The sequence below is a fragment of the Rutilus rutilus genome (assembly GCF_951802725.1).
Source record: "Rutilus rutilus genome assembly, chromosome: 23".
Lineage (NCBI taxonomy): Eukaryota > Metazoa > Chordata > Actinopteri > Cypriniformes > Leuciscidae > Rutilus > Rutilus rutilus.
This window is the reverse complement of record NC_140233.1, coordinates 11,494,937-11,520,539: the sequence shown is the minus strand read 5'-3', so window position 1 is coordinate 11,520,539 and position 25,603 is coordinate 11,494,937. Positions and strand designations below refer to the sequence as shown.

Sequence of the window (25,603 nt, the reverse complement as noted above, 5' to 3'; positions counted from 1 at the left end):
TGCCGGCGCCCCTAATTAAAGGATACAGGTTAGAAACTTCCTCCCTCCCACTAGCCACATCAGCAAAGGCGTACAGTTGATAGCTTGAGTAACACGTTGCAGCAGAAGCTGAAAGTTTCGAAAAATACGTGTATGGCATGTACTGTAAGGCACTTCTAGACTCTATTACTCTTTAGTTTCTGTTACTGTCATTACGCAGCTCCTCCAGACATCTCAGGGGGAAGCATGCAGGTGCAGAGGGTCATTCATGCCAGCAATACATTCTCATCCATTCTGACAGAGAAAACGATCCTTTCTGAGAGAGATCCGGCTGATAGCAGCATCTCAGACTGAGAGGAAATGAGAAAACACTTTAAAGTGCCTTTATTGTGCTACTTTAAATGTTCTTAATGTTGTCTCCTACAATAGATTTACATGCATCAAAGGTCAAAAAACACTAATAATATACACTGCATATTACCTCATTTCTCAAAGAGTCTGAAAACGGTTCATTCGAAGATACAGTCTCTACCCTCTTTTCCGAGAGCTTTCTCTGCTCTGATTGGTCAGACGGCCGAGTCTACCGATTATAGCGGGTCGGAAACTAAACACACATTACCATATCTGAATTTCAGCTCCGAAGGCTTCCTCAGCACTTGATACAGTGACACAAACAATGGCGTAACTTTTTTTCCGTATCAATTCCAGCGCAAGTCCTTATCTGGCATTATTCAAATGTGTTACATTGTTACATAGGTGTGTAACAGGAAGTGAGACTTGCACTTTGATCTTTGAAACTTTGCAGACCTCTTACATCCAGAAACAGCTATATTACACACTGCATGAAGGGTAATATTTTAAAAAGCATAATAGGGGCACTTTAAAGGGATACTCCACCTTTTTTGGAAATAGGCTCATTTTACAACTCCCCCAGAGTTAAACAGTTGAGTTTTACCGTTTTCGAATCCATTCAGCCGAACTCTGGGTCTGGCGGTACCACTTTTAGCATAGCTTAGCATAGATCATTGAATCGGACAAGACCATTAGCATCTCTCTCAAAAAAATTATCAAAGAGTTTTGATATTTTTCCTATTTAAAACTTGACTCTTCTGTAGTTACATCGTGTACTAAGACCGACGGAAAATGAAAAGTTGCGATTTTCTAGGCTGATATGGCTAGGAACTATACTCTCACTCCTGTGTAATAATCAAGAAACTTTGCTGCCATACCATGAGTGCAGCAGGCATAATGATATGACGCAGCGCCTGAAAATAGTGCCCAGCTCGGTAGACTATAGGGTCGACTATTTTCAGGCGCTGCGTCATATCATTTCGTGTCTTAGTACACGATGTAACTACAGAAGAGTCAAGCTTTAAATAGGAAAAATATCTAAACTCTTTGATCATTTTTTTGAGAGAGATGCTAATGGTCCTGTCCGATTCAATGATATATGCTAAGCTATGCTAAATGTGGTACCGCCAGACCCGGAGATCGGCTGAATGGATTCGAAAACGGTAAAACTCAACTGTTTAACTCTGGGGGAGTTGTAAAATGAGCCTATTTCCAAAAAAAGTGGAGTATCCCTTTAACATCATAGAACCGTTATTGGTAATAAAAAAAATGCAGTTCATCATTTACTCACCCTTATGTCATTCCAAACCTGCATGATTTTATTTCTTCCGTCAAACGCAAAAGTAGATGGTTAGATGGATGTTTACGCTGCTCTTTTCCATCAAAGTGAACATGACCATGGCCTGTCATTCTCAAAAAATGACAAAGAAACACCATAAATGCAGCATAAATGTGGTTCATAATCCACTCTAGGTCTTTTCATTTACTCACATTTATGACTTTCTTCTATGGGACTCAGAGGACGTTTAGCAAATGATGACAGAATTTTTGGTTTTTAATAATGTTAATTAGATAAATATATTTTTATATAAAATATTTATTCATTCATTCATTCATCCTCCCTCTTCTCTTCAAGGTCAAACTGTGGTTACATAAATCAAAAACAAATACTACTGCTACTACTACAACAAATAATAATAATAATCATAATTATTATTATATTTTTATAATATATTATTATTACATTAACACAAATTAAAATTGGTTTAAAATAGTTACAAATATAATTTGTTGTATTGACAGTCATAGATTAATATTTTTTTCAGGTTTACACATATAACAGTACTCTTTATAATAGGTCTATATAAATACAATAAATTATGGTTTCCTTAATATTTTTGTAATTAAAAAAACTCCAAGTTAACATATTCCAGCAACTTTTTTTTAGCATTGTGATGGCAGGAAAGCATTGCTCATATCATTTTATTCCTTCATTGTGTTTTTATTTTCATGATAGACATCGAGAAGGTTTTTTTTTTTTTTTTTTGTGACAATAATGATTCAGAGCCAAAGAACAAGGCCAGTGCTTACAGATTGCAGAACGAGTGAGAGGCAAATTATCTAAACATCAGAATCCTACTAGAAGGCCATACAACTCATCGTCTCCGGCGTGTTCATTTCAGTTCATGCCTGTTGACATTTCTCAACAAGCCTTCTTGTTCCGAGGTAGATGGAGGATGAGTCACCCGAAAGCGTTCTTAAGCTCATAAATACACTCTGCTCATCATCTGCGACTGATGAAGTCATAATTACAGAGACAGCATTCAGCATCACCTCCGTTCTCAGATGTCTGCCTAACAGTCGGGCCAATGGAAAGAGATTCTGCGCAGACACAGTTATGAATCCAAGTTCACAGATGGCCACAGCCTTCAAACAGTTTGTGTAACATCAATCTTGTGGATGTGACATTTGCCCCCCTCCCAGCGCCTTACACAAAGGTTGCTTTTGAAAGATTACTTCGGAGAGCGATTTTCGGGAGAACAGAACAACCTGATGGATTTCGGCCCTGGAAAAACCTCAAAAAGATTAAAAGCAGACTGCACCTGCACCTGCTATTGACATATTTTTGTACAGCGTGATAAATGGATATCCTAGTTTTTCAGTTATTACCTGCATTAAATAGTTTCTGTACCACTGAGCAAAGATCTTGCTGCTGGTCATTAGTGGTGCTTGCTAAAGCAAAGCATCGCTATTGCTTTTGCTCATACTTGGGGGATTTGAACAAATCCCTAACACTAAGCATTAAACTTTGGTGCAGAAATTTTCCTGAATACCTAAAATCCAGGAGAAATATGCTTTTGCATTCGTCTTTTACGCTTGGGGGATGATAAAATGGATGAAAACATCCTCAGATTTACATTGAAGAAAAGACACACACATTTATATATATATATAGCCTATATATACACACACACAGTAAAAGAGGATGTAAAAAAAACAAAAAAAACATATACATATATGTCGGAATGGCACAAAAATTCGTAAAGGTTTTGGCATTTGCTATGGAAACACACACACAAAGTAAAAAAAAAATTTTTTTCAAGTCACACTTGTACAACTCCTGGGACAAAAATGACAAATTTTATCAAGTGGAAACGTTTTGTACTGCGGCAAACAAAATTTTACTGAAAGCTCATTTTTTGAGACTTCAACCTCAAATTTGCAACACAACCTGTTTAGATTTATGACTTTGATCATCAGTTTTAGAGTAAAACATGTTTGGGAAAATATAAGTTTTATAAGTATTTTTGTGCATTTTCATAACAAACTTAAAGTCCCCCTCTGGTGAAAATCAATCTTTCAATGTCGTTTATATGTCTATGTGGCGTTTTTAATATGGTTTAAGACAAACCATGTGCAAATTCACAAGTCGACGCCATTGCAGAGTATTTTCTTCTTAAAACTGCAGTGAACCAAAGACAGTCTCAAACACACGGTTTGAAATCGCTGGTGTTTCTGACATCACAAACTACCTTGTAACCAATCACGTCGACGTCTGATCGTCAATGAGTGGATCTCTGAGCTGGTGTGAGTGAGTGGAGGCGGGGCTAATTTGCATATTCATAGAACATCTTATACTAAATGAGGCAAGGGTATAGAGTTACATTCAAGCTATTTTAAGGCGTGAATACTTTTTTTTTTTTTTTTCAAGGAAAAAACTTTTAAATATGTCATTTTGGATGAGTTTTAAGGGATAAAATGATTGACTACATGCAGGGGGAATTTCACCAAATTTTTCTACATTTTATTAATATAATATATAATATTTATACTGACTTATTTTACTTAGGCTACTTACTTTATATTGACTTTTAAAGGTAAATTAAGCAAGACAAGACTGCTTTGCTGTCTTCTCACACCATGCCAGCTCTGTTAGACATCCAATAAATCACCCGTGCGTTAACTGGCATGGACACTCGTGCCTGGCAAGACATGAATTAAACCAAATACAGCATGGATCAGCACCACCTGTTCTCTCAGAACAACAACCCTCAGACCTAAAACTTATCAGTTTTCATTTCAAGAACAGCACATTACATAGAAACCCTCTTAAAAGGACCCTTGGGGACTTATTTGGTTTGCAATGAAAGATACCATTCACTGGTAATATCCGTATCAAATCTATCTTTCAAATGAAGCAATATTCAGAGATTTAACATGGTGACCCTTGCTACTCGTAGTCAAAAGCATACACTGAATATTATATGATATATGTTTTGTATGGCATATTGTAACATATAATATGTTACAATATGCCATATCTCTTTTGTAAATGTTTTATATGGTAGATTTCATACTTTAATTCCTTAAGATATCTGCTAAAACCATTTATGCCTACCATTAAAAGATTAAATATTTTTAATCCTGTACAGCTGGTAAAAAAAAGATAATGTACAGCCATACCTCATAGCTATTGTAATATCTGTAATAATAATAATAATAATAATATGAAACTACACTGTCTTAATCCTGTGTAATGGCAGATTAAGAGACTGTCCCAGCAGGAAACTATTTCTAATGAAGTCTACTTTTATAGCATTACTAAAAGAAATGAGAAGGTCATTGAAAAAGCAGGAACTTATTACTCATTTATAATGTTTACAATGTCTGTGAATATTCTTCTATTGGAAGCAAGGGACAGCTTTTAAAACATTGATGTAGTTTTTAAAAGCATTCAGTTTTATTTGTCCTTGGCTGGTTTTTGGTAATAAAACCGGATTATTCTAAGAGATATTTCTCTGATATCACTACATACACCAGGAGTTTTGAAGGCTTATTGCAGAGCAGGTTTCTGCTTGTCAGCGGCTTTGCCACCGCTTCGTCTGTGATTGAATTTGGAGCCTTTAACACCCAGAATTTTATCAGGCCATTCATAACAAACGTCTGGAATGTCCCCAAGTTCAATCTAGACTTACCATTATTGATCAAAACACATGGCACATCTGAAATTGGATTAGACGTCTCGAAAAATATATAACAAATAAGTGTGAGCCTCAGTTTTATGCGATCTGATCAGTTTTCAAGCAGACGTGAGGTATTTAAAGCCATTGTTTAAAATACAAAAATCGTAATTTTGGCAGACAAAATAATGACTCTTGTTCAGAATTTTAAGCCATATTTTAACTCAAGAAATCCATAGTGACATTGAAGGCAGATTGATGGAAAAATAGAGTGGGAGGTTAGTTTAAAATGTGAGCTTAAAGCGCCCTCTATAGGACAATGCATTATTTTATATTTTAGGAATTTATCTTTTATTGTTATTTCTACTATGATTTTAAAATATGTATATAGCATATATAGAACTAATAGCGTGTATTATCATATTATAAAAAGTTATTTTAATATAATACAAATGATTATATCATTATTTGTATATCCATATATATTATTTTATAAGTCAAAGACATTAAACACCAGAAACCAAGCATTTTTCTGAGAATTAGTTCACCTATTAGGGTGAAGCCATACTACCTTTCATTAGCAGAGACAGACTTTCTTTGTTTTTGGCCACTGTAGGATGGTGGTTCTCAACTGGGTGGCCACTAGGGGGCCTCAGTAAACTTCCAACGGGGCCACGAGATGTCTGAAAAGCATTCAAAATGTTAGATTGGAAATATATACTACAGCAAAGTGCTAAAAACATTATTTTTACAAGAAGAAATTTACAGTGCGAACACAGTAAGTGTGATTATGCAAACACTGTAGCCTGCCAATTAGAAACGCAAATAAAAAGCCCACACAGCAAGAAGTGACAGGAAGTTACGTTTTTATTTACGTTATTAAATCTGCCGTACGTCTAATATTAATTTTTCATATAAAATCAGTAAATTCACATAAACTTTCTATATTATCATAAAGAAATATATTAACTATTGTAAAATATATTTATAACAAATCATATGATGACGATGGTTATTGTATTTTATATCCATAACATACAAATTATATTATAATACTGATACTAATTTACATTATTTGGAGTCTAAAAACTGTAATATAATTTATATATAAATATATGAATTACTATACAATATTATTATGAGTATTTCCAACTATGTATTATATTAGATATTAGATTACATTGTTATACTATTGATGTACATTTATATTATTTGCTAAAAATTGTAATAGGGCTATACATTATAAATATATGAATTACTATACGCAGTGCTGGGTGGTAACTGATTACATGTAAGCTGACTTACCTAATCAGATTCCAAAAAGGTAGTTGTTATTAGATTATATTACGTTTTAATATGCTCATAATAAGATTACAGTTATTTTTTAATGGATTACATGATTATGTATTATTCACACAATGGCAGTAAATTCTTAATCATTGAATTAATCCTAATTCTTTTTACTCTTTTAAAAAATCCTATTGTGTGTCATAATGTTTAGCTTTGACTATATTCACAATATGGCATGGCCATGTAAAAACATTTGTGATGCTTCTCAATTTTGGAACCTCTCAATTACACTGTGTATGAGATGACTAATTAATGTATGCAAGTTACTAAACACAGCTGATACATAGCTGTGAAACACTGTCTTCATCATATCCAGTGACCTTCACTAATTATTGATCTGGACTGGACAAAAATATTTAAAACCTGGAAAACTTTGAATATGTAATGTCATTGCTGTTTTCATGTTTATTATTGTTTGTTTGTTCATGTTATACAGAGATTCCCAGACTTTTCTGTCAGACAAATCCCTTTGACCTAAAATATTTACTTATTTACCCTTGAGATTTTAAACGAGTAAGGTGAAAAGTAGTCAGAATACATGACCTAAAATGAGTAACCTTAGATCACGTTAGATCAATCTGCCCAGCACAGTATTATTTTGATTATTACCAATAATAATAATAATGTGTTTATCCATATTATTTTCAGAAGCACAGACAGACAGGTTAAAACACTGCGGTGATAGATATGTGAGCCAAACTTGACGTGTCTTACAGCCTCAAAATCCTTAAACGGATAGTTCGCCCAAAAATGAAAACTCTGTCATTAATTACTCACCCTCATGTCGTTCCAAACCTGTAAGACTTTCTTTCATCTTCAGAACACAAATGAAGATATTTTTGATGAAATCTGAGAGATTTCTGTCCCTCCATTGACAGCTACGCAACCACTTTGATGCTTCAAAAAGTTCATAAAGAGACCAAATATTCTGAAAAGACTCGATCGCTTTATATGATGAACAGATTAAATTTATTTATTTATTTATTTTGCATATAAACATTGATTAGCGAACAAAAACAGAAGCTCAACTGAATCTGCTTGACTCGCAACTCGCAAGAATGAACCACATTGGTTCTTGCGGAAGCTCAAACGTGCTGCGTATACGAGAATGAACCTCATTGGTTCTTGGCAAACATGTGTGTCCGTTTACCACTGATGTGTGAGTTGATGAATGTTTATGTGAATAAAAGCCTAAATTTAATCTGTTCATCATATAAAGCAATCAATTGTCTTCAGAAAATGTGGACTAAACTGTTTAAATCATATTGATTAGTTTTACGATGGCTTTAAGTTGTTTTTTTTTTTTGCGTTAAAATGGTAGCTACATAGCTGTCTATAAGAGTACAGAAAGCTCTCAGATTTAATTAAAAATAGATTTATTTTTGTTCTGAAGATTAGCGGAAGTCGTACGAGTTTGGAACGACATGGTGGTGAGTAATTAATGACAGAATTTTAACTTTTGGGTGAACTCCCTTTAAATGTTAACTGACCATAATCTGAACCTTGATTTATATAATTTCAGCAATTTGAGGAACTACCACGAGGGGGCGCGAAACACCAGAAAATGCAAACACCTCACCTCACGTGCGCTTCTTCAGCTTATGCTCATGCTTATAAAACACGTAGACAGACTCAACAAGTATCCACAACTGGGATAACTGTGTAAATTATATGTATTTCCCATCCTTGCCAAACTGCTTTCCTCAAAACAGTTTAGTGCGTGTCTTACGTCTTTTACCAGTCGCATGCCATGAGCTGATGTCATAATTTGACGATTATTTCCCAGGAACATTGGGAACAACACACGAGAGAAACGTGACTGGGTTGGATCTCCAACGTGGGGCGGAACCAATAGCCGCTCGGAAGCTCAAGTCACTCATTCTGGGTAATCATGGACACGTGTCGCCCTGTTGCCCAATGGACGCGGGAAGAGGAAAACTCACTGCGTCTACTCTGACTGCTCCTCATCTCAAACTTCACAGAGACGCGTAATGTGGACCCTGAACGACTGAAACCGGGGATTGTTTGCGCTTTTGGACTACCATTAACTTCACTGGACCTTTAGGATGGAATAAAAGTTTAACTATGGTTGTGAATTCCGTGCATTGGTTTCGTAAAGGGCTGCGGCTTCATGATAATCCGGCTTTGCAGGAAGCTCTCAATGGCGCGGATACTGTACGCTGTGTTTATATTTTGGACCCGTGGTTTGCAGGTTCTGCCAATGTGGGAGTCAACAGATGGAGGTCAGTGCCATTTATTTTTCGTGGTTTGTGGTTCTAGACAGACGTACGCTGGGTACTAGTTTTAGTGCTATTGTGAAGGGTAGGTAACTACGCAGCTCTTGTGCACAGCCGCTGTTATGTTTTGGCCCTGACATGCGCCCGTCCGAGTGTAATTGTAGCTGGTGTCTTGAAATGTAATTGTAACGCAGTACTTGTGCTAATATCTTATTTAATAACAAAAACGATCAAATACTGACTTTTTATTACCCACTAAGTTAGGTTGTAAAAAAATGTAAATTATTCACTCGCGTAAAGGGCCCCACTGCTGTTAAGCTCAGGTGAACAAACTTTACAAGTCAGCTGGACACTTCATCTCAACTTATCTTAGTGTGTTATTTCCATTTATAAAATTACGATAAATTAATGAATCTATTATTGCGTGAAAGACAGCGCTGATGCCATTAAGCTAAATGGAAGCTAACGGCTAGTCCTTTTGCTCACGCCCACTTTGGTTTTATATAACGGCTAAAATTACAATTTCATTATGGCGTCATTGAATGTGAGTGTTGGCGAAGTCAAAAGCGCGCGAGTCAGAAATAAGAGCGTGCGCGAGTGTAAAAAATAATATTCTAAATGCATTTGTGCGAGTCACGTGATTTTCACGTGTGTTTCTGACTTGCCACCATACATACATGCATGCTGAGAGATATATTGTTTGAATGAATAACCCAGCAATAAAAATATTATGATACACTGCAAGCCAGGGCGTTGTCGTGAAATATGTAAAAACGCAGACAAACTTTTGATTCCTTATTGAAGTTGGAGTATGCAAACATAAATTTTTGTTTATGTAACAGTTAATAAAAAAAATAATAAACATGCTGCATGCTGAATTAGACAGTAAGAGTTTTATTAAATGTGTGTTTAGTTAAAAGACTGTTGCTGGAAGTATTTGGGCTTTTGATTCATCGCAATGACTTGAATCTATTGAATCCATTCCGATTCCTATTTTAAGCCAGACGAGGCCTTAAATAGGATGTTAGGAGTAGATAGCTTAAATATAGAGTACCATAGATTAGAAGTATTTTGGTGCCCAGATACAATCATCCAATGCAATTTAATTGAGGATTCGTTTGATCATTGCATGATGCTATTAATATTGTAATTTGCAGTAAATGCATTTTTCCTCTAAATTGTTAATTTGTCTCAGATGTTGACTGAAAAAAATATACAGTATGTTTTTTTTTTGTGTGTCTTTGGTGTGACCTCAAGAATGCTTAAAATAACTGTTGACTTACTGGTTGTGTTTAACTTCTGAAACTAGCACTGCTTGCAAGGTCACAGCATATTAATACAAATAATCTTTCACATTTTTCTCTCCTGCAGATTTTTACTGGAATCTTTAGAAGATTTGGACACAAGTTTGAGGAAACTGAATTCAAGGCTTTTTGTGGTGCGGGGACAGCCAACAGACGTCTTTCCAAGAGTCTTCAAGGTCTGTATTTGTCAAGTTATTTGTTTTGAATCTTTTTGTCTCGCTTGGGCTAATATCTAAACATTTATGTCTGATAACTTGAAACATGGAAATAATTGCATAATGTAATTTTTTTGGTTTGTCCATAACAGAATTTTAACATCAGCTAATTTTTTATATATTCACAGTAATGTTAGTGATCGGTTGTCATTAGCACGGTCTTTTGCAAGTGTATTATTAGATAATTATTACATTGTAATATTTTAATATTACAATTACACTACCATTCCAAAGATTTTTTGAAAGAAGTCTCTTCTTCTCACCAAGGCTGCATTTATTTGATATAAACAGTAATATTGTGAAATAGTTATGTTTTCTATTTTTAATATATTTTTAAATGTAATTTATTCCTGTGATGGCAGAGCTGAGTTTTCAGCATCGTTACTCCAGTCTTCAGTGTCACATGATCTTTCAGAAATCATATTAAATTGCTGATTTGTTGCTCAAGAAACATTTCTCATTATTATCAATGTTGATTAATAAACAACAACAGCTGTGCTGCTTAATATTTTTTGTGAAAACTGACCCTTTTTTAGGATTCATTGATGAATAGAAAATATAGTTGAAAAAGAAAGTTCAAAAGAACAGCATTTTGGAAATTGTTTGTATTTAAAATTGGTGTTTGCTGAATAACACACACACACAAAATATATTTCTTTAAGTAATAAACTGTTATAGAACCCAAAACTTTGAACAATAAACATCAATGCTGTACTGTACTGTACTATTTTTTTATGTATTCTGTTTTTTCTTTTTCTTTTCTTTTCTTTGTTTTTCTTTTTCATTTTTTTTTTCAAGTTCTTTCACATAATTTTACACTTTAAAGTCTTGGGAAGTTGATATTATTTTCAGCCAATATAATCAAAGCAGTTGGTGTAAAAATCCAATTTCATGAAAATCTCTATGAAATCATTTTTAAAATCCTAATCCTTATTTTCCTCATCCAGTAATCACGAAATTCATTGCTCAAAAGGTGTGGGAACCATGAGTGAAATAAATGTTTATTAATACCGATGCTTCCTAAGGCAATCATCACTTTACTATTATGCATAGTTGTCTTTAGGGGTCTATTTAAATCCATAACCTTAATTATTAAAGTTAGGTGCTCTCCCACAGCTCCTAAATTTCTCATTTAGACGCTCCAGTAATTCCCTATTCAGCTAAAGATCCGGGTCTTGTCATTCTCATTGATTTACACCAGCACCTTATAGTTTATGAAAGATCTCATTTTCATGCACTCGGGGCAGTCTTCTCTCTCTCGAGCACGGCAGTGCTTCATTCAGACATTGGCAAGTGGGTTGTACGATTCCTTTGGCAGGTTAATCGTGCTGTTTATGCAAGGGGGTGAGGGCACCAGCACATCAGCCATCTAAAGTGAGCTTGTATAACCAAGATGTCACAGAATGAGCTACAGTTTACTTCTTCAGAACTACTGAAGAGCACAGTGTGTGAAGTTTAAATTGACCTTACATTACTGTTAAGGGCTCACCTTTTTAGGCCTTATTTGATTATCAAACACTAAATGATATGTACTCAAAAGAAGCAGCTGGTTAATGTCAACTTGAGGACATCATTGACCTCACCTAACCTTTATGTAAATCTTTTTTTCTATACTGCTTTTTACATGGCTAGAAATAAGGTGTAAAGATACTGCATGTTGATGTTGTAGTTACTTTGACCATTTTTGTCATTCTTTAACATGTATATCTGATATCTGTCTCTTTCAGGAGTGGAATGTCACACGGCTCACGTTTGAATATGATTCTGAGCCTTATGGGAAAGAAAGAGATGCAGCCATCATTAAAATGGCACATGAGTACGGTGTGGAAACCGTGGTACGAAACACTCACACGCTCTACAGTCCAGACAGGTGGGTGATGAACTGCACTCGCACACATTCCTCAGGGAAAACTGACACAAGCTCTTGTTCCTTCACAGGCTTAACAGAGTTTGGTTTTGTAAAGAAATTCATTCATAGGCTTCATTTATATTTGTCTCTAAAATTGTCAGAATATTAAATTCACTCTAGTATGTCCATTTTTGATGGGTAGTGTATTAATATTTTTATGATTATTTTATGAGCCTGTTTTACTATCTTGTATTGTAATATATATTTTTAAATGTAATTTATTCCTGATGGCAAAGCTAAATTTTCATCGTCATTACTCCAGTCTTCAGTGTCACATGATCCTTCTAATATGATTAATCGGCAAAAGCGATGAATTGGTCGACCTCTACTGATTATATCAATCAAAAGAGGGTGGAAAAAACATGTCAGTCCTGTGTTGTGAAGAAAATCTCTTTTGTGTTGAATTTAGAGCTGTTGAAGTGAAAGAGACATTAACGCATTAATGGTTAAAGCAGGCTTTACTTGACCCTATGAATTTCAAGCCAGGGTTGCAAGATCAGCGTTTCCCCCTACACCAAACGTTATTTGTAGCGCCTCTCATCCGATAATTACAGAGAGCTTTGTTACTTCTGATAAGAGGCAAAGTCTTAGTTTTTAAATTCTGTCCATTTTATCATGAAATTCAAACTATACGTGCCATTTAGTGGACAAGTGTGTGTCAATTTGCAGTTGGAATAAAGAGATATTGATATTTTTGACAACAATAGAAAAGGGGTGTGTGTGTAATATTGCATTTATAGTTGTGTAATATGCAGCTCTCATTGCACATTTTGTATGCAGAAAAGCTGAGCGTAAGTGGAAACGAGACAAGCTTTAGGTCTCTTATCTTAATGGAGTGCTTAAACTATCAGAAAGCTGTAAAGGAAGCTAAAGCCAAATTTTGACCAAAAGCTTTGTTCAATACAATTGATTCTGTTTTAAACCCAACCAAAAGTACTGTTCTAGACGTTACCAAAGAAAACTGTGAAACAGTTCCTTTACAGAATTGAGCAGATTAAATGTGGAATTGTTCCTATTCCTTTTGATCAACCATTAATTCCTCCCCTATCCAGCTCTCTGACTCATTTTGAACCAGTTACACCAGAACAACTAGCAGATGTAGTCTCCAAAATAAAGTGCTCCAGCTGTAAGCTGGATATTCTTTCTCCACGCCTTTTTAAATACGTTTTTATGACGACTCAGTTCCAGTGTGACAGCTATAATTAACAGCTCATTAGCAAGTGGAGTTGTTCCAAGCAGATTTAAACACACAATTTTACATCCTTTTTTTTTTTAAAAAGAAGAAACTTTTCTACAGACCGATCTCCAAAACTGCCTTTTATGTCAAAGATCTTGGAGAGAGTTGTTTATTCGCAGCTCTACTCCTATCTAAATACATTTAATATTTTAGATACATTTCAGTCTGGTTTCAAATGTTTGCACAGCCCTGAATCTGCATTATTGAACGTCACCAATGATATTTTACTCTCCATGGACTCACCTGTTGTCCTAGTTTTAGATCCCAGTGCCGCATTTGATACAATTGACCATGATATCCTTCTGAATCATTAAGAATGTATGATGGGCATCCAGGGGACGGCCCTCCAGAGGTTTTCCTCCTTTCAGAAAGAATAACATTCTCTGTTAATTTAGGCAAGTTCTCTTCTACATCAGCTCAGCTACAATGTGGTGTCCCTCAAGGGTCAGTTTTAGGACCCTTGTTATTTTTATTGTACATGTTTCCCCTGAGATTTACTGTTCAGAAATACAGCATATCTTACCACTGTTATGCCGACGATTCCAAATTTTATTTTCCAATGAGTATAGACTAGAATTGATCATTAGAGAATGCCTTAAATTGCTTCAAAGATATTAAACATTGGCTGGCAAATAATTTCTTACAATGAAATGAGAGCAAAACCGAAGTCTTGATCATAGGTTCCTCTTTTGTCTTGCTTACCTGGCCTAGTTGCCATGTTAGGTCCGTTGTTGTCGAACGTACGAGATCATGTGAGTAATCTTGGAGAGATTTTTGACTCTTCTTTTCAATAAGCAGATCAGTGCTGTTGACGAGCAGTTTTTATCACCTGAGATCGATCGCTAAAATAAAGCACTTTCTTTTCCATACTGACTTGGAAATTGTGATCCACTCACTTATTTCATCAAGGTTAGACTATTGCAACTCATTGTATATTAGTCTGCCCCAAACTACTTTATCCTGTCTACAGCTTGTCCAAAACGCAGTAGCCAGGCTGTTAACAGTGTTAAGAAAGAGCGATCTGTTAGGGGGTAACAATTTAGGACCCAAGGACCAGATGTTTGAAAGAAGACCCGGAGTCAAAATTATAATAAATTGAAGAAAAGTTTTACGGAAAATAGTTTGCAGTTTCATCAGCAGAAGTCAGCTTCAAGACTCACAGGGGTTTGTAGGCCGCCCCGCTTACAGTTAAAAAGATCACAGCAGTTATACCCTACACCAAGGTCTAAGATAGACTGAAGCATATCTCCATCGATTATGCAGCTGACACTCGGACCCTGAAGTTAGGCACGTCGTGACCATCCAGGTCGCAGATTTGGGTTGCTGGGCGCCAGCATGTCCAGAACAACAACTCAGTCAATCTCCAATAATGCCAGTGGTTCCTTAACCCGTAACCAAAAAGACTGACACACAGCTTTTCCAAGGTTGGATTTGGCCAGGCTCTAACTATAAACAGGAGAGTCGTCTCAAAACATCAAGATAATGCGCTCTTTCTCTCAAGGAAAGCTACACTTTAGTTTAACTGGAAAGTAAGGTTTTAACTGAGAAAGGTTCCCTTAAACTATAGACTTCATTGACCCCTGTGACCATAGCTGTCAGAGTACCCTAGGAAAACAGAAGTATGTATTGACACATGTTCAAGACCTTTCTTAACAAAACAAAACATCTTTCCATATTTCATTTCTGGAAGCCGGGCTGAATGAGCAAGCACTGTTACTGCATTCAGATATCAAATACAGACATTAAAGAATACATGAAAAGAACATTTCAGTGATCACACTGGTAACTTCTATAACAAAGTAAAATCTCCAGAGAAGTCATTCAACTCATTTGATATTTAGAAGGAAAAATATTGATGACTACCTTGATTATAATCACTCATTACATATACATTGAAGCAGCAGTGGATTCCAATCCACCCCCGTCAGATCACATTTCCCCAGTTTTAGCATCCCTACACTGGCTCCTGGTGAAATTCAGGGTTGATTTTTAGAATTCTGATTTTAGTTTACAAGGTATTATTTGGTATCGCGCCCCAATATATTAGTGACCATTTAAACCCTTACTCTCCATCCAACCAGACCACTCAGGTCTTCTGTGACCAACTGCTTATAAAGGTTCATCGTTGCCATTATAGATCTAAGGGTGACCCTGCCTTTTCTGTGATAGGTCCTAAATTATGGAATAGTCTTCCTTTCCATGTGAGGATATCTTCATCACTAGCCATTTTTAAATGTTCTTTAAAAACATATTTTTTCTGTGGCTTTCGAATAGATTACCGAAATAGGTTTTGAAGCTGTTAAAATATATTATGTTGTTTCTAAATGTTTTGATTGTTTTATATATTTAATAAATAAATAAAAAATTAGGGACAGTGAAAATTTTGTCAGTTGGACAGGTATAAATCTGAACTACTGGGCCAGAGAGGAAAACCTCGTTAGTGCACGTCATGGGGCAACATTCCCTAATCATTGACTAGATTACTCCTTAAACTTTGCCAGCCCTTAATGTGATTCACATAATGTGACATAATGATGAACTTTGCGGTACTGTGACTCAGGTCTGCTCTTGTGTTCATGTGCATCGCACAATCTCTTATGCTTTTCCTGAGAGTATTACCAAACATTGAGAGTATGTCTCTCCCCTTCTCAGATTATCGTACAGATACAACTACTCCTTATGTGTAATGTAAAACAGGTGTCCTTTTGCATAGGTTACATAAATGGTATTATATGCCTAGACTCTTTCATTAAGAGGGGAAGAGAATGAGCTTGCAAGCACAAGCGTGTGTGAATGCATGTGCGGGTGTGAGTGTGACGTCAGTCTCTCCAGTACAAACAGAAGAAATGAGACTCTCTACTGCCATCTGGTGACTGAAAGTGGCGCTGGCGGTCACACTGAGAAACATGTGCGGTGTGTGGGAGGGAGGGTGGAATAGCTCAGCATGCAAGTCACCACTGCAAACATGTGCGAGCCGAACGCCAGGCTTTTCCTAACAAACACGCGGGTGCCCCCTGATTCTGCACCGTGCCGAGAGAACCGGCCAATGGCAGGGCTCCACCCCTATTGGATATAGACAGTTGTATAAGATCAGGACTATTAATAAGGGACAGGCTGTTAATGTGTTAAGACTGTTGTTTCTCATTTAGAGGACACACTGAGACTGTTAGGTCTTTTCAGAACCAGCCAGGGACGTGTGCTTGCATTTGGAGAATGTGGGGAAGTGTGTTCCGTGTCGACACGCTGCCAGGCAATCTTTCCTATTTGATTGAATATTTCCTTACTTTAGTGACCTTGTTTCCTAAAGAAGAATAAAACCGGGCTTTTAGGAGCGCCACCTCAGGTTGTTTGAAACCAATTGGTGTAGTAGAATGAGCTATAAGTGAAATGTTTTACAAACAAGCATGGTTGTGTTAACATCAATCAGGTTTTTTCTTGTACTGATCCCACTACAAAGTTTTTTTTTTTTTTATATATTTTTTTAAATATTTTAAATAATTGGGTGCATTTATTTAATGCGTAGATAAATGCAATATTTGCATTTAATTTATACTTGCGTTCAAAAGTTTGAGGTTGGTAACATTATTTTTGTTTTTTAAAAGTTTCTTATGATCACCAAGGCTGCATATATTTGATCAAAAATACAGTAAAACACTTTATTATTAAATATAAATTATTATATATATTATTACAATTTAAAATACCTTTTTAATATATTGTACATTTGTATTTATTCCTATGATGGCAAAGCTGAATTTTCAGCATCATTACTCCAGTCTTCAGTGTCACATGATCTTTCAGAAATCATTCTAATATTTAATGCTCAAGAAACACTTCTTATTATTATTAATTATGGATACATTTTTTTTTTTTTTTAAGGATTCTTTGTTGAATAGAAATTCAAAAGAACAGCATCTGTAACATAATGAATGTCTTTTGATCAATTTAATGTGTCTTTCCTGAATAAAAGTATTCTTCTAAAAAAAACATGCTAACCCCAAACTTTCAAGCGGTCGTGTAATTTGCAACATGTTTATGCTCTTGAAGAAAATACATTTATTTTTCAGTAATTTTTTGTTGTAGTTGTGATACACTAATGTAAATCATATTGGGCCTGTGACACATCAACTGGCTCAAAACACTTTCTCACATTTATTGTTGAGCCTTGAAATTGAACTCATGATGCCGTTGAAAATTTCTGCAGTAAAACTTTTGAAAACCAGTCAACAAGATCAAATCAAACTAGTTCAAAACAAAGACCTTTCCCTTTCTAAGCTCTATTAATATTCAACCTTAGAGAGAAAATAACTGCTTTTAGACCGTGAAATCAGAGGCATGTTTTTGCTTTTCCCTCAGGATCATAGAAATGAACAACCACAGCCCCCCTCTCACTTTCAAGAGGTTTCAAGCCATTGTGAACAGGCTTGAACTTCCCAGGAAACCGCTGCCGACTGTCACTCAAGAGCAGATGGACAGGTGTCGGACGCATATCTCGGACAACCACGACGAACGCTATGGCGTGCCCTCTCTCGAGGAGCTGGGTTTTAAGACTCAGGGTGACCGCACACATGTATGGAAGGGCGGTGAGACAGAAGCCATGGAGAGATTAAATAAACACTTAGACAGAAAGGTGAGACATGGAGATACTTCATGAAGCTATACGTTTTAATTATGACTGATGACTAATTATTAACAAGAAATGCAGTTGTTGTTTTTAACTCCAGTATATTTCTAGAAAGGAATAATTAATAAATGGTTATATATCCCTTTTAAAAAATATATATTTTTTAAAATGTTTTTATATTTTTTTATTTAATCTTTTTGTTTTGATGCAGGCCTGGGTAGCGAATTTCGAGAGGCCTAGAATAACTGCTCAATCACTGTTCGCCAGCCCAACAGGACTCAGTCCTTACCTACGGTTCGGCTCTCTGTCATGTCGTGTTTTTTACTACAATCTGCGGGATCTTTATATAAAGGTAAGTAAGTGTTATTTGAACACATATGACATTGTTGGTAGTCGTCTAGAGAAGTGCAAGTTTAATAGTTTAATTATGAGTGGTCGGTGGCATAGAAATGATGAAAGTGGAAGTTCAGTTTGAATAATTAAACTTGCTAATACATGCATTTAATTTAAATAATAGAGGGCCCCAAAATCAAGCCTTGGGGGACACCACAAGATAACCTGTATTAAATATTCACCACCAGCTTAAGTTTTGGGCACATTTGACTGAATATATATTTCCCATAATCGTAAAAAACCTTTTGATCTAAAGGCTTATGTTGAAATGTTTGAATTTTTATTTCTTCACAAAACCAATTGAAAATGTGGCGGCAATAATAAAGTATGATAATTAATAATTGGTGTGTCCTGTTTGAGTATGCATGTATGGTTATAAAAGACATTATTTCACAACAATTTTCATGACCTCTTGCACTTTTCCAGCTGCGGAGACGCTCTAGTCCACCCCTCTCGCTCTTCGGCCAGCTCCTGTGGCGAGATTTTTTCTACACAGCGGGCACCAACAACCCCAACTTTGACCATATGGAGGGAAACCCCATCTGCGTACAGATTCCCTGGGATCACAACCCCGAGGCACTGGCTAAATGGGCTGAAGGTCGGACGGGGTTCCCTTGGATCGATGCCATCATGACCCAGCTAAGACAGGAGGGCTGGATCCACCACCTGGCCCGGCATGCCGTAGCCTGTTTCCTCACTCGAGGAGACCTGTGGATCAGCTGGGAAAGCGGAATGAAAGTAAATAAGATGGTGCAACTTCCCCTTTCTTCCTATTTATTTTTTGTTCTCTCTTAATCTAATTCTTTCTTTCTCTCAGGTGTTTGAGGAGTTGTTGTTGGATGCCGACTGGAGCGTGAACGCGGGCAGCTGGATGTGGCTCTCCTGCAGTGCTTTCTTTCAGCAGTTCTTTCACTGTTACTGTCCTGTGGGCTTTGGCCGCAGGACGGATCCCACCGGAGAGTACATCAGGTACACAAACCAACCCCACTAAAGCTAAACCACAGCAAGACAGCATGTCTTACATCACTGACAGGTGTTATATATTTAGAGTTTTGTAGATTTGTTGCATAAAGGCTTATGTAAATTGCCACAGGTTCAGATCCCTCCACTGTGCTTTCAAAGGAGCTGCTGTGATATTGTGAAGCTTTCTAAATATAACAGAATACAGCATAACAGATACTAAGAAATTATGAAATGCTTTTTATACTAATAATGTACTAAAAATGTGTATAATTTAGAAAGTTATTTTGCCATTATTTGTAAATGTCTGTTATAAAACCATCTAATACATTCTCACATGCAGGAGGTACATCCCGAAGTTGAAAGATTATCCTAACCGCTACATCTACGAGCCATGGAACGCTCCAGAATCAGTGCAGAAAGCGGCCAACTGCATTGTGGGTGTGGACTATCCTAAACCTATGATCAATCATGCCGAGAGCAGCCGGCTTAACATCGAACGGATGAAACAAGTTTACCAGCAGCTGTCACACTACAGAGGCCTTAGTGAGTAACACACTGTGGATCTATCAAACACAACGGTTTATGACAGCCCTCTAATGGAGGAAACAGGACATTACAGCATTTTTGTCACCAACAAGACAATTGTTCTTATGATATTAAGAGCTTGTATAAGGGGTTATTTAAGCAGTAACTTTGGTACGGTAATTTTCTCACTACATTTCTTTGACCCAGTAGATCAAAGCGCCATTTGTTTTTGACCCCCTAGAGTTTATAAATAATTTTGCTCTTGCAGTGGAGGAAAATGAGACTTTACAATCAAATGCATGTTAGGAGCTTGGTTAGGAGTGACATGTAAAATTATTGAAAATTTCCATTAAGGCCAGGATCACACAAAAAGGGAAAATTAAGCAACTGAGCAACCAAATCTCTGTGAAGAGGGCCATGCACAAGACCATTAGTGATGGTTATCATGGTATATTATATATAATGGTTCAAAACCATATAATGGTTTTGAAAATTGGACTGCATAGAGATCTGATCATGCTTGCCCACACAATATGGAACATAGTACATTTGCAGAGGTTGCATTAGCTCAAGATGGTCATTTATTGAATTTTAAATGCATGCAAATGATTCAATAATTGAAAAAGCTTTTCAAAGCTGCCATTTTTACAGATAAAACATGATATCTGGTCTATTGCACTGATTGCTAATTTTATAGGATTTTTAATGAACATTGCAATGTCAGAGTATAAAATATAAAGGTATGTCAGTAAATCTACAAGCCAGTCCATCAGAGTGATGGATGATGATTATTTCTGTATGATATTTGTTGTGCATTTGTGGATGACGACTTAATCGGCATTTGCAAAAATTTGTAACCAGGCATTTTTTCTGTCTTTTTGTGTGACAGGTTTGCTCGCCTCAGTCCCTACGATCCAGGAAGAGGCAGAGCCTCCCATGTCAGATGACTCTCAGGCCAGCAGCAGCACTGCCGGTGAGACGCGTCAATCAGGATTCACTGTGCAGCTTTCTTTTCTTTCAGCTAGGCCTTGTTTTTCTCTGTGTGATGATCGCACATAAGAATGTTTACGAAGCCAAAAAAGCAGACTTCACCCTTATTTGTTAATAACTAATCATACCATTGCTACTTTGACCAGACAAACAATTGTTCTTGTCAGGACAGTACTTTTGCTGAAGCGGCATCATGTTTTCCACAGGTCATGGCTCCACGCCTCCACCATCAACCCCACCCAACTCCGAGCCCTCCAGCCCGACAGCAGCTGTCCCCGGCACCCACATCCAGAGGAAGAGGGGTCTACCCTCTGAGCTCACGAGCAATCAGAAGTCAAAAGTCAAGCACGCCAACCAAGCCAGAGGAGTCGAGCAGAAGATTGATGAAAAGCAGTGACCACAGGTGCAGGCCAGAGGTATAAAGCCCACAGTGTGTGTACAGATTTTTAAGTTGCCAGCCTTTCTAAATCAGATTTACAAAGTCACATCTTAAGATTTAAATATGTTTTATTATTAAATCTGATTCTGAATCATTGTATTATTTCTTTATATGAAGCTTATTTATTCAAGCCACAAAAACAAACCTGTTACTGACAAATTATATTTGTCCAAAATCGTATTTTAATGGAAAACTATGTGATTGACGCGGTGATTAAGCGTATTCAGCAGAGGTAAACAAACCAGCCGACAGTGATGATGATCATTTATTGTATTTCTGTCTTCAGGTTCAGACTTTATTTGCAGTCCCATGTCCAAGGGAGTCGGACTCGGAGGAGTCTACCTTCTCGAACTATCCAACAGACAGAAACGGCAGGAGAAATGGTGCCACCTTTCGCAGAAGAACAGAAACGGCACTAATAAAAAACAACGACGACGACAAAAGATTTAACGGTTCCGTCAAGGCACGTTATACTGTAGATCCAGGGCTTCTTTCCCAAACATCCTTCATAAACAGCTGTTTTTGGCCTGCTAAACTAAACATGATTGTATGAAGATACAGATATGTTTTAGATGTTTAGTTCTCCCTTCATTGCGATCGGACTGAAACGTGATGGATATTCCCGTCGCCACTGACAGTTGAGAGTAACGAACGATTCGCCGAAATAAGTATTCATGAATATATCTAGCCAAATTTTATGCAACTCGGATTAATGGTATGTAATAAAAATTATGAGGGAACGTTTGAAGATAAAGCCTGCAGTGTTCTGACAACATGAATTGAGAATTGTAATTTTTGTATGAAGTCTGATATAGTTGAACTCTATAATTGCTTGCAAGCTACAAGCAACTAGTTCGCTCAAGCAATGAAGAGGTTTACTTCTTACTACTTCGGTTTCTGTTTCGGTAATTTCTCCCTATAAATATACGCTTTGTGTATGTAATGCAAGCATTTCATTGCCACTGGCTGCACTAAAGTTTTCTGAATTTCACAGAATCCATCCTCATATTAATTCAATAAGCTTGATTTATTTACCAAGTCATTCATTTTAATGTTTGCAGGTTTTCTAAAAGTTAACATCAAATAATTGTACATTCCACTAAATGTATTCATTCACTATAATTTAACAATTTAACATTATTTATTTTTCCTCCCCTTTTTTTTCTTTTTTGTATTGTATAAAAGAGTTTATTTTCATTAAAAGGCTGATGGGATTAAGCTGTTCTGTTTGAAGGCAGTCATTTATTTAAGCCTTTTCACTGCATGCTTCTGTCAGCGACAACTTTTCTGCGATATATTGCATCTACGATGTTTTACTGTAGACTACAATATATCAAATAAATTTCTTGAATCTATTTGAAACTCATTTGACTTTGTTTTTCTTCAACCTGAAAACTGAAAATGTTACACATCCAACAGCCTGTGTTTCACAAACATGAATGAAATCTCATGCAGCTTGTAGAAAAGAGGCGTGCTTTTACTTTTTTAAGTGATCAGACTTCTGAAGATTTTTGCCTGGTGGACGTTACAGCAGCAGACATTGAAAGAGGGAAGTGAGCCATATTTAGGTATCAGAATATCATACACACTTGTGTGAGGGATCTTTTGACTTGGGTCAGTCCACCAAGAATGCCTTAGCACCATAGCAACATACTTAAAAACACCCACAACACACCTAGCATAGTGATAGAAACTCCTTCACAGTTTTGAGAAACACTGACTTCAATCACCACTAGAGGGCGTCACACGGACCTAATTTTTGTATTTCACATTGTGCGTGTGCTTATGTGTATTATATAGTACACTGTAGTATACAATAGTGTGTGTGTGTGTGTGTATATATATATATATATATGAATATGAATATATGAATGCTGAATTGCATTTATGCAAAGGCCTGCTCATTTCCATTAGGTGATTGAAATTGATCATATTTGTGGTCATAGTTATAAATCTGTTCATTTATAAATGTTTTGTAATTGTTCAGATGTCTCTAATGACTGCCCAGTGCAAATCTTTCATTCCAACAGTATAATTAATTTTTATATTTCAGTGGTTAGTTTTATATATGTATATACAGTATCTCACGAAAGTGAGTACACCCTTCACATTTCAGCAAACATTTTAGTATATCTTCTCAAGGGACAATACTATAGAAATGAAACTTGGATATATGTTAGGGTAGTCAATGTGCTGCTTGTTTAGCAGTATATATTTACTGTCCTCTGAAAGTAACTCAACATACAGCCATTATTGTCAAAATAGCTGGCAACAAAAGTGAGTACACCCTAAGTGATAATAGCTGGACGTCGTTTAACCGTGCTGTGCGTCAGGTGCAGCAGCCGGCTTCAAAAAACAGACGCATGAGTGCTGCCAGCATTGCTTTAGAGGTTGCAGAAGCAGAAGGTCAGCTTGTCGGTGCTCAGACCGTATGCCACACACTGTCGGTTTTGCATGGCTGTCGTCCCAGAAGGAAGCCTCTTCTGAAGCTGGCTCACAAGAAAGCCCGCAAACAGTTTGCTGAAAGCAACCTGTCCAAGAGCATGAATTACTGGAACCATGTCCTGTGGTCTGATGAGACTAAGATGGGCCTAAACTTGTTTGGCTCAGATGGTGTCCAGAATGTGTGGTGGTGATGCCCTGGTTTGGAGTAGCCTACCAAGAAAATTGTGTCTTGCCTACAGTCGAGTATGGTGGTGGTAGCATCATGGTCTGGGGCTGCACGAGTGCTGCTGGTTCTGGGGAGCTGCGCTTCATTGAGGGAAACATGGATTCCAACTTGTGCTGTGACATTCTGAAGCACAACATGATGCCCTCCCTTCAGAAACTGTGCCGAACGGCATGATAACGACTCCAAACACACCGCCAAGATGACAACTGCCTTGCAGAGGAAGGTGATGGAGTGGCCAAGTATGTCTCCAGACCTGAACCCTATTGGGCACCTGCTGGGGCATCCTCAGGTGGAAGGTGGAGAAGCGCCATGTGTCTAACATCCATCAGCTCCGTGATGTCATTATGGAGGAGTGGAAGAGGATCCCAGCAACAACCTGTGCAGCTCTGGTGAACTCCATGCCCAGGAGGTTAAAGGCAGTGCTAGATAACAGTGGTGCTCACACAAAATATCGACACTTTGGACAGTTTTGACATGTTCACTTAGGGTGTACTCACTTTTGTTGCCAGCTATTTTGACAATAATGGCTGTATGTTGAGTTATTTTCAGAGGACTTTTCTCACTTTTGTGAGATACTATATATATATATATATATATATATATATATATATATATATATATATATATATATGTATGTAGTATTTAGTTCTATTTTGTATCATTTCAGTTTGTTTTCATTTTGGCTTTTTATTTATTTATTTATTTATAATATTTTGTTTTTAAATATTTTATTTTTGATTTTATTTACCTTTATTTTTGTTGTTGTTCTTGGCTTCGTTTCAGTGTTTTTTGTTTTGTTTTTTTGTGGTTTTGCTGTCCTGTTTTATGTTCGTTTTTTATGTTTTTTGTGTGTATGTGTGTTTTGTTTCTTTGGTTTGGTCTGTTTTTCTACTTTTTGTTATTTTTATGTTGTTTTATTTGTTTTGGTTTTTTTTTTCCCCTCTGTTTTTGTGTTCGGTTCATTGTTTTGTTTTTTTGGGGGTTTTTTTGGTTGTTGTTTTGTTTCTTTGTTTTGTTTCTTTTTTAAAAAGGTCACAACCTTTACATTAAACTAAAGTCACAGATACATCACCAGTATACTTGTATTATTATTATTTTCTGTGAATATCTGTGATTTTCTCATTGTTATTAAAACATGCCCCATCGGTGGACATCTGAGTGAACTGAGCAGCATCCAGCAGTGTGCTGGTGTTTATCTCAGTATCGTAGTAATGCAATGGAGCTGCTGTGTGCAGAGCTGATGTGAACGGCGTCCTGTGGGAGCTGAGCTAATGAAGGAAGAGCTCTCGGCTCCTGTCCAGGTCAGCTCATGTGCTCTTATACATCATAATAACCACAGAGAAACTCTTATCGCTGCCTCTTTCTTTCTTCGTCCTCCATCTTCTGCTGCGTCCCGCAATGAAACGGATCTCCTGCAAGTCAATAACATGTGTAATCTTCGTTTGCCCCGCCGCA

General features: G+C 36.8%; 1 protein-coding gene across 1 annotated transcript; it reads left to right on the top strand.

Annotated features, from left to right (window-relative positions):
• The first annotated feature begins 8,282 nt into the window (after window positions 1-8,282).
• On the top strand, window positions 8,283-22,832 carry cry2 (cryptochrome circadian regulator 2). The gene is made up of 11 exons (XM_084396595.1): window positions 8,283-8,884; window positions 10,250-10,358; window positions 12,125-12,267; window positions 17,900-18,173; window positions 18,379-18,519; window positions 18,987-19,298; window positions 19,378-19,529; window positions 19,864-20,066; window positions 20,938-21,021; window positions 21,245-21,454; window positions 21,764-22,832. The coding sequence occupies exons 1-10, from the start codon at window positions 8,727-8,729 to the stop codon at window positions 21,433-21,435; spliced, it is 1,767 nt and encodes a 588-aa protein (XP_084252721.1). The 5' UTR covers window positions 8,283-8,726; the 3' UTR covers window positions 21,436-21,454; window positions 21,764-22,832.
• Window positions 22,833-25,603: the final 2,771 nt, after the last annotated feature.